Below are 10,283 nucleotides of genomic sequence, written 5' to 3' on the forward strand. Positions count from 1 at the left end.
TGCAGGCTTCAGTAGCTGCAGCACGCTGGCTCAGTAGTTGCGGCACGTGGGCCCTGGAGCATGCGAGTTTCAGTAGTTGTAGCATGTGGGCTCAGCAGTTGTGGTGCGTGGGCTCTAGGGCACACAGGCTTCAGTAGTTATGGCACACGGGCTCAGTAGTTGTGGCTCACGGGCTCTAGAGCGCAGGCTCAGTAGTTGTGGCACACAGGCTTAGTTGCTCTGTGGCATGTGGGATCTTCCTGGACCAGGGATCGAACCTGTGTCCCCTGCATTGGCAGGCAGATTCTTAACCACTGCGCCACTGGGGAAGTCCCAAACATTAAAAATTTTAAATCCAAATCACAGAGGAAAAAAAGACTATATAGACTCTTCTGTCATAAGACTAAAACACCAATGCCTATTAAAATTACTTATACTGCATTTCACCCTTTTAATTAAAAAAAATATATATATAGTCTTCTCACCTAAAAAAAAATCCCAAATTATTATCTTCTCTTTTTCTCAAACTTTACTAAAAATTGCTATTGGTTAAAATGGAAAAGTGAGAGTTCTCTTGTTAAAGGGAGTAGAAATGCTCAGACATATATTTTCATTAGAAGAGGAATTTACACAAATTAAAAATTAAATATCAATTTGGCAAATGTAGATGGTTGTATATTAAAATAGTCCCAATATTTTAAGTTATCTTTGAAAAGTTTCTATAACTTTCAGCCAAAACCTATTATTTCATATATAAACTCCCAGCAAATATTTGCTAATGCAGGTTTTACACATTTTTTAATACTTTGCCCTTTACAGCATCTACTTATTTATTTGACTTTAGAAATCAAGTTATACATACACAGGCAACAGACCAGAAGTGGTGTAGTAATTAACTCAGATCACTGCCCCATGCCCATCGCAAATCCCTGCATCTCTTTCCCCTGCATCCTCTTACACACTTTCATACATTAAACTTGCTTTTTCATAAATCTGAAGAATATTTTTAGTTATAATTGGTCCCTGTCCCTATCTTCCCTGGGGAAATAATAAGGCAGTATCAACTTGAAAAAGTGAGACCCTTGAGGAATAAATACAGTCTAATCAGAGTCCACAATGAATGAGCCCTAGCAAACAAGGAATTTTGTTTACTAATTTTGTGTGTTCAGTATCAAGAAAAAGAAGGAAAGAGATTCTAGACTTTATACCCTGTTAGTTTTTCATAGCTCTGTAACCAGAGAACCTATTCAATTAATACAATTTATAAATTCAAATCTTTATAGATTAGGATTTTGAATCGTTTAGTATGGTTCTTACTAGTGAAAATTAATAATTTGGGGGGCTTTGAGAAATGACCTCTTACAAGAAAAGAAGTAAATTTGGGGGCTTTAAGAAATGATTTCTTAAAAGGAAAAAAAAGTTAGACTTACAGAGAAACTTTTAGACCACATAAGAATCTCAGTGAATAGCAAACCACAATAAGAATCATAACCCTGATGGCAACTGAAAACAAACACCACACTGTTCATGAAACAAAGAGAATGAAGGAATTTTTCATGGCACAAAAGAATCTATAGATTTAAATAAATAACTTAGGCAAAACCACTTCTGGAACAATTCTGTTTTTAACAGCATTAAATCCACGTGCAAATCGACCACAGCTTTATGCAGTGTACCTAGATGAGCATTACGTATCCTAAGTTATATTTTGGTGACCATGACCACAAAAACTCTAGAAGTAAAAGGGGAGTCAACATGACAAGAAAAGTATGTTACACCAGTAAAATATCTGTACAGATCTATTGTGTTCACATATGAAAATGGCAGGTCTTTTTGTTACTAAAGAAGATTAGGGTTTTTTTCCCACAGTGAAAATGGATTGGTAATGGTCAAGCAAAAAACCCAATAGGTGCCTCTGGAACCAGCTGCATGCACTTGTAAAACAGCTGGCTATGGAATGAAATGACTCACTGGCCCACACAGAATTCAAACTTTAGCATTATGTTCTAATCAAACTACCAGGAACTTATGCAAAGGAAGGAACAGTTTAAATTTTGGCATAGCCCAGAAGGCCTAAAAAAAAGATGGAAGATGATCCTATGGAGACGTGTATCTCTCTCTACCTCTCTCCATCACCTGCCTGACTGCATGTTTCTCCCTCTCTCTCCCTCTCAGTATATAAATATATATGTAAGATAAATATAATAAGTAATAATCAGTAATATTATGTAAAAGAAGTTGGTAACAACAGAATTAAAAAATGGGCAAAGGACTTGAATAGACATTTCTCCAAAGACAGACAAATGGCCAATAAGCACATGTAAAGATGTTCAACATCCTTAGTCATTAGGAAATTAAAGAGCAAAAGCAAAATGAGATACCACTTCCCACCCACTAGAATAGCTATAATTTTAAAAAAATAGAGGAGCTTCCCTGCTGGCACAGTGGTTAAGAATCTGCCTGCCAATGCAGAGGACACGGGTTGGAGCCTGGGTCCGGGAAGATCCCACATGTCACGGAGCAACTAAGCCTGTGCGCCACCACTACTGAGCCTGCACTCTAGAGCTCGCGAGCCACAACTACTGAGCCCACATGCCACAACTACTGAAGCCCACGCAACTAGAGCCTGTGCTCTGCAACAAGAAGCCACCGCAATGAGATGCCCGTGCACCGCAATGAAGAGTAGCCCCCGCTTGCTCCAACTAGAGAAAGCCCGCGCGCAGCAACGAAGACCCAACACGGCCAAAAATAAAAATAAATGGAAAACAATAAGTGTTGGTGAGGATATGGAGAAATTAGAACCCTCATACACTGCTGGTGGGAATGGATAAAGGCACTATGGAAAAAGTTTGGTGGTTCCTCAAAAAACATAGAATTACCATATGATCCAGAAATTCTACTCCTAGATATAGACCCAAGGGAAATGAAAACTGGTACTCAAATACTACATACGAATCTTCAAAGCAGCACTATTCACAAAAGCCATAAGGTAGAAACAACTCAAATGCCCATCAATGAATAAATAAACAAAATGTGGTATATACATACAACAAAATATTATTCAGCCATAAAAGGAAATGAAGAACTGATGCATACTATAACACTGATGAACCTTAAAAACATTATACTAAGTGAAAAAAAAAAACAGACATTAAGGGTCAAACAGTATATGATTACATTTATATGAAATATGTAGAATAGGTAAACCAATAGAAACAGAAAGCAGATTGGTGGTTGCTAGAGGCTGGGGGAAGTAGGGAATGAAGAGTATCTTCTTAATGGATACAGGGCTTTACTCTGGGATGATAAAAATGTTTCAGAACTAGATAGAAGTGGTTGTACAAGGCTGAACTGTTATGCCTCTGAATTGTTTTAAGATGGTTAATTTTTATATGACTTCCACCCCAAGTAAAAATAAAAAAATCATAGATTCTTTATATCTAGCACCAGAAGAACTCAAAAAGCTCTCAACCATTACCGCATTTATTCTTCAAAACACCTGCTAAGAGTCATGGACTGTGACACGATTATTCCCACAGACAATAAGGCACAGACTTCATGATAATTTAAATAAGTGCTTGCCAAGTAAAAGTCCATAGCTGCAGTTGTAGGCGTTCAAAACTGTTAGTTGAACAAATAAGCCAGTAAATGTCTCCAAAGACCTAGTGCCCGTTCTTGTACGACAAATAGCATATAAATACACATAGAATAGATGCCATGCCCTGATGCAAAACAACCTTTATAAGTTTATAAAGAAACTTTAAAAAATTCTGAAGCTTTCCAAATTAAACTTTTTAAAGAGATGCTAACTAATGCAATAAGATGTCCAATTTCAATGGAAATGAATTGAGAAATAAATATAATGTTCCTTACCATTTAATGTTTAACAATTTACCATGAGAACCTTTTTTAGCTTCCATATTAGAAGAAATTCACTTACATTTCAATAATCAGTAGCCTATAACAGATAAACATTTTACGGTCACAGTTTAGTTCTTACGACAAACTTTTTTATATATAAAAATAAGAGGTGTTTTGTTTGAAAATAATTTTTGCCCCAATCTTGTCATATTCCAGTCACTTGGATATGTCCTATCTTTTTCACTTCCTCTTTTCCATGTGCTCATTCGACTTTCAGTTTCACTGACAGGACACCACAGACCTCCTTGCCAAATCTCTCTTCATTAGATCTTTTTTTTTTTTTTAACATCTTTATTGGAGTATAATTGCTTTACAATGGTGTGTTAGTTTCTGCTTTAGAACAAAGTGAATCAGTTATACATATACATATGTTCCCATATCTCTTCCCTCTTGCGTCTCCCTCCCTCCCACCCTCCCTAACCCACCCCTCTAGGTGGTCACAAAGCACCGAGCTGATCTCCCTGTGCTATGCGGCTGCTTCCCACTAGCTATCTATTTTAGGCTTGGTAGTGTGTATATGTCCATGCCACTCTCTCGCTTTGTCACAGCTTACCCTCCCCCTCCCCATATCCTCAAGTCCATTCTCTAGTAGGTCTGTGGCTTTATTCCTGTCTTACCCCTAGGTTCTTCATGACATTTATTTTTTCTTAAATTCCATATATATGTGTTAGCATATGGTATTTGTCCTTCTCTTTCTGACTTACTTCACTCTGTATGACAGACTCTAGGTCTATCCACCTCACTACAAATAACTCAATTTCGTTTCTTTTTATGGCTGAGTAATATTCCATTGTATATATGTGCCACATCTTCTTTATCCATTCATCCGATGATGGACACTTAGGTTGTTTCTGTCTCCGGGCTATTGTAAATAGAGCTGCAATGAACATTTTGGTACATGACTCTTTTTGAATTATGGTTTTCTCAGGGTATATGCCCAGTAGTGGGATTGCTGGGTCATATGGTACTTCTATTTGTAGTTTTTTAAGGAAACTCCATACTGTTCTCCACAGTGGCTGTACCAATTCACATTCCTACCAGCAGTGCAAGACTGTTCCCTTTTCTCCACACCCTCTCCAGCATTTATTGTTTCTAGATTTTTTGATGATGGCCATTCTGACTGGTGTGAGATGATATCTCATTGTAGTTTTGATTTGCATTTCTCTAATGATTAGTGATGTTGAGCATTCTTTCATGTGTTTGTTGACAGTCTGTATCTTCTTTGGAGAAATGTCTATTCAGGTCTTCTGCCCATTTTTGGATTGGATTGTTTGGTTTTTTGTTATTGAGCTGCATGAGCTGCTTATAAATTTTGGAGATTAATCCTTTGTCAGTTGCTTCATTTGCATTGGATCTTAAGGATCTTTTTTACCCAACCACTTCTCTATCCCTGTTCCTGCCACTTCTTGGAATGGCCTTAAAAACCTTTCTTCAATATATACTTCAAGAAACCTGTTCTGCCCATTCTTTCCTCCATATTCTCTCTTAAAGCTCATAATCTAAAAATCATGTTTTGCTTTGTTTTTTTTCCAACAAAGCCTAAAGTTCATTAATTAGTTTTTAAGTCACAGACAATGCACCACTGTTGCAATAAATATTGAAGGTATTAAACTCCTGTATCCACTTTGAAAGCTAAGCAAGCTATGTCACATATAAGAATTAAAATCTAGAAAGTTTAAAAGAAACAAGGATGGAGAGCAACTTTCTTAGTGGTGGAGCACTGTGTCTGAAATATGCAAAGAACAATTGTACACCATAACTAACTTTGTCTATCTGAGTGGAAAAAGTAATTGAAAAGTCCTGTTATCAATAACCTAATATAAAGGTTGCACAGAGCACCGTCCTTTTTTGCATACAATTGGCACTACTTTCCAAACTGAAAATGCTCATTAAACAAATAAAAATCATATGATTAGTATTTACTGAATGCAATAGGCAAAAATTTTTAATAATTATTCAACAAATAATGCCAATTATATAAAATGCTGAATAGTTGATTAAAAACTTTGGTTTTACTGAATTCTACTACATTAGTAGAATGTTAAAAAGTATACCTAAGGTGAATTTGCAGAAGTAATTTTATACTAAATACATAACTGTCCTCTAATTTTGTTAGCTAACATTACAATACTTTCTTTACATAATACTGTAAATAATTTTACTTGGGAAAAAATGAAGTCATTTAAAGTGAAGTTAGAATAGTTTGGATCAACACAAGGACAGCCTATGTAGTACCGTCCCTGTCAGCACCTTGCAGTGGGGTTAGCCCAGCTCTGAAATTTTTTTTTGCCGTACGTGGGCCTCTCACTGTTGTGGCCTCTCCCGTTGCGGAGCACAGGCTCCGGACGTGCAGGCTCAGCGGCCATGGCTCACGGGCCCAGCCGCTCTGCACGGCATGTGGGATCTTCCCGGACCGGGGCACGAACCCGTAACCCCTGCATCGGCAGTCGGACTCTCAACCACTACGCCACCAGGGAAGCCCAGCTCTGAAAATATTTACTTAATGCAGTAATGTCTCACATCTCCACGGGTCAGGCTTCTTACTACATCAACACTGAGGAAGTAGCTGAGGACCCAACAGCAAACGAAAAAACCAACAGGTAGCAGAAGAACTAAACTGTCATAAAGCCCATTCACCAGGCTCCATCAATGCTTGGTTATTACAAACCACTGTATCAAGCTCAGTTACTGGGTTCTCTAGTCACAGCAAATCTAAAACAGCAAGTTAGGGGAGGAGGCAGAGGAGATGGAGCAAGGAAGGAAGTTTTCCAATGAACAGCTTACCAAAAACCAAGTAAAAAATTTACAAGTTGTGGTTTGTAAAACTAGACTATCAAATACAATATTTAAGTCCAATGAACAAACAAGACATTTAGAGAACCAAGTGTCTGAATAAGTTTTAGAAATGATGATTTTAAGAGATTTCTAATGCCAGCAATAAGATACTTCCAATTAAGAGAATTCTGGAATACTGTTATTAAATTACAACATGCTAGTAAAGTAGCACCCATTAACAATTCATAGTCATTCTGCTCATTAATTCACTAAGCAAATATTTACTGAGTACTCACTATCTGATAGATATTATGCTAGACTGCATTAACATCAGTATCAAGAGCTTTCTTTGTAAAACAGTCTTAAAAATGAGGTAGCGGGCTTCCCTGGTGGCGCAGAGGTTGAGAATCCGCCTGCCGATGCAGGGGACACGGGTTCGTGCCCCGGTCTGGGAAGATCCCACATGCCGCAGAGCTGCTGGGCCCTTGAGCCATGGCCGCTGAGCCTGCGCGTCCGGAGCCTGTGCTCCGCAACGGGAGAGGCCACAACTGTGAGAGGCCTGCGTACCGCAAAAAAAAAAAAAAAAAAAAATGAGGTAGCAACATTTGACACATTTTACCAAATGAAAAAATTCGCCCAATATCCTACTATAACATCTCTCTCATTCTACTTATTACCCAGTGTCTGTCCGTCCCACTGAACTTTGAGCAACATGAAAACAGAGACTATCACCACCTCTGTTATCTCTGGCTCTTGGTATAAAACAGCAGTTCGATACAGGTTTGCTGAACGATCTTACACTTACAATCCAAAGTTTTTAAGTCCTAATCTAAAAGCACACATTTATACAAATGAAGTAATGTCTACACTATTTTTGATGATGCTGTTTTCACTCTATTTTCCATGTTCCTATCAGTCTTCATGACCTTAACAGCTGAATAATATTCCATCACACTAATACAGTTTAGAAAACGATTCTCCTAATATTGTCTTTGAAGTTTGTTCCTGTGTTTTTATATTGTGTCGCCAATGCTCCAGCAAATGTATCTTGCCTTACATGTCTCACAGATTTATTTCTGACTGGAAAAATTGGGATCTATTCTAGAAGATAATCTTCTACAATAAAAGTGAATGTTAAAAGGAGAAGATTTTTATCCCATAGGCAGAATTTTGAAAGACAAAAAACACACATACACACAAAGAAACTAGAATTCTTTTTTGCCAAATCAAAGCAATTTAAATAAATCCTCTATTATGAAATGTGTTGTCCAAAGTAAACTATGTTTTTTGGACTGCTTCACATATACTTAGGAAAGATACTTCTGGAGGCAGACAGTAAAAATTCTCAGGTAACAAACAGACAAACAAAATGTCTAATTAGAACAGAACTTCGATGCTTTTGGAAGGGGGTACACACTTTACCTCCACTGTCTTGGATTCACAGATCACACTCAGACCCTCAGACTGCAGAAATGTAAGCAACTTTGGGCTTCTAAAGATGCCTCGATACCCTTTTCCTTCCATGTATAGATCCTAAAGTAATAATCTACCCGATAACATACAAGCACTTACGCTTTGACCTTAGATAATATGAAGCTAGTTCATATGTTTATATTAATTTAAGAAACTCGTGCTAAGCATCTACCATTGTATCTCTGCAGTATGGCCCTTCAGTGATTACTGAAATCACAGACCCAGTCTCGTTTATTTGTTTATTTGGAGGAAGGAGGTGAGGAAGAGAGAAGAAACAGTTAACTATATTATAATTTAATTGAGGTGCAAGTATGGTTACTAACAGTGATCTCTAATAAGACAAAATATAGTCTAAAAACGGTAATTTCATTATCGGGAGGAAGGGAGCCTTTGAGGCCAGACAAAAAATATGTTCAAACATGTAATTTTTTAAAGAAATATTCTATTTAATTATATTTTGTCTATGTTAAATTTTTCATGAAACCCAGTGAATAATACCTTTTGCATTGTTTGCTTTACAGGTTTTTTCATACACACATTGGGACTCAACAAGATATATAAAACAATTCAATTGTTTAAAGCAGGAATTCTATAGGTGTTGCTTAGAATATGGAACCTTGCGTCCCCAGGAGTTCCATTCACATACTGCATTAACATTCCACACAATACAAAGCGAATGCCATGACAAAGACCTCCAAACACAAACATACAAAGCCATGCTTCTAAAAACGGCCCTAAAGCGAAGTTCACAGCTGGCACTTGTGGCACTCTCAAGCCACGGCTGAGGCAGCTGTCACAGGCCAATCACACACCCAAGAGTGCCAGCGTGCCACCTAAGAAAGCCAAGCTGATGATGAGCGTACAAACCCCCTACCGAATAAAGAAAGGCCCCAAATCCCCACCCTGAAAAGCACAATGCCTGCACAACCCAGAAAACTCCCTAAAAAAGCGAAACGCTGGAGATTTAAAAGCAATAAATATCAGCTTATGGCAATACAGTAAAAGAGAGATTTTTTAATATTTGGGTATTCACGAGAAAGGAGCCACAGCACCCAATCATCACGGAAGTATCCGTTAGGTAGTTTATCACCAGGCTTTTTCAGTTAGAAAAGGGAGAGAAGGCGAGGGGAAAACGCAGACCCTGCAGCACCTCCCTCCCGAGGCGGCGCACCAGGGCTGCTAAGATCTCCGCTTCCCAGGCCCCCTCCCAACCCTTACCAGCCACCGCCTCCCAGCGCAGGCCGGGCGGCCTCCAGCTCTCTTACCTTGGCTTTGCCAGCCTCCAGCTTCTTCTGTCTCTCTTCATCCTCCATAGCTTCTGCGGGGAAGGCTGGGGGAAGACAGGCAGGAGGTCGGGACAGAAAGGAAAGGTCGGTTCACACGGGGGTGCGACCGCAAGCTCCGCGGCCCGAGGAGCAGGGCTGGGCCAGGCGCTCCCCCCGGCTCGAGTGGAACCAGTCTCGGCGCTCACTGGCTGACCGTCTTCGGCCGCACGGGTAGCGTCGTCACCGCCGCCGCCATCTTCGTCTCCACGTAAACACACGGCGGGACGGGAGGGAGGGGGACGTTGTCCGCGCAGCCGCCGCGAGCCCGGCCGCTCAGGGCAGGTGCGCCAGCGGTCCCGCCCCACCCCGCCCCGCCCTCGCCAACCACGCGCGCCGCCGCGGGGGCTGCCCCAACCCGGCCTCAGACGTCTGCGCCCACAGGCGAGAATCCGGTGGGAGAGAGCCCCCTTCCCCGGGGACTAACGCCACTCTCCAGGTGGCGGCCTGGCTGAGGAGGTGGGAGAGAGGGGGTGCGCCAGAGGCGCCGGTCGGACCCCCACCACCGTACAAGGGACTCTGGTCGCTTTTAAAACATGGAGATGTTTAAAATTTCAAGGGAAAAAAGAAAACACAGGTCCCTAAAGGTGAAATTGGTGAACAATGAAAAACCCCAAAGGAAAAATGGGGGGCGGGGAGGGGACCTACCGGACGACTGCTCAACCCGGAGGATTGGGAGAGCAGCCAGTAGCCCTCACTCCTTCCTTAGCAGAAAGCCCCTCCCTTTTCCTCCCACGGGGCTGCCCAGTCTCCGGTTCATCTTCAAGGCCCACCTCACGCGCCGTCCGGGACACCTTTTCTGATCTCTTTGTT

At 40.5% G+C, this 10,283-nt stretch overlaps 1 protein-coding gene across 9 annotated transcripts in view; it reads right to left on the minus strand.

Annotated features, from left to right (window-relative positions):
* AKAP9 (A-kinase anchoring protein 9) overlaps nucleotides 1-9,691 on the minus strand; it is a 149,225-nt gene extending 139,534 nt beyond the window's left edge. For all 9 annotated transcript variants that reach the window (XM_029234410.1, XM_029234411.1, XM_029234415.1 and 6 more), the window contains exon 1: nucleotides 9,414-9,691. In XM_029234410.1, the coding sequence (XP_029090243.1) occupies nucleotides 9,414-9,461 (48 nt within the window). In that variant the 5' untranslated portion in view covers nucleotides 9,462-9,691. The remainder of the gene's footprint in view (nucleotides 1-9,413) is intronic.
* Between the last annotated feature and the right edge of the window lie 592 nt (nucleotides 9,692-10,283).

The sequence above is a fragment of the Monodon monoceros genome, unplaced genomic scaffold (assembly GCF_005190385.1).
Source record: "Monodon monoceros isolate NGI ecotype Baffin Bay Population unplaced genomic scaffold, NGI_Narwhal_1 Super_Scaffold_2, whole genome shotgun sequence".
In the NCBI taxonomy this organism is placed as follows: Eukaryota; Metazoa; Chordata; class Mammalia; order Artiodactyla; family Monodontidae; genus Monodon; species Monodon monoceros.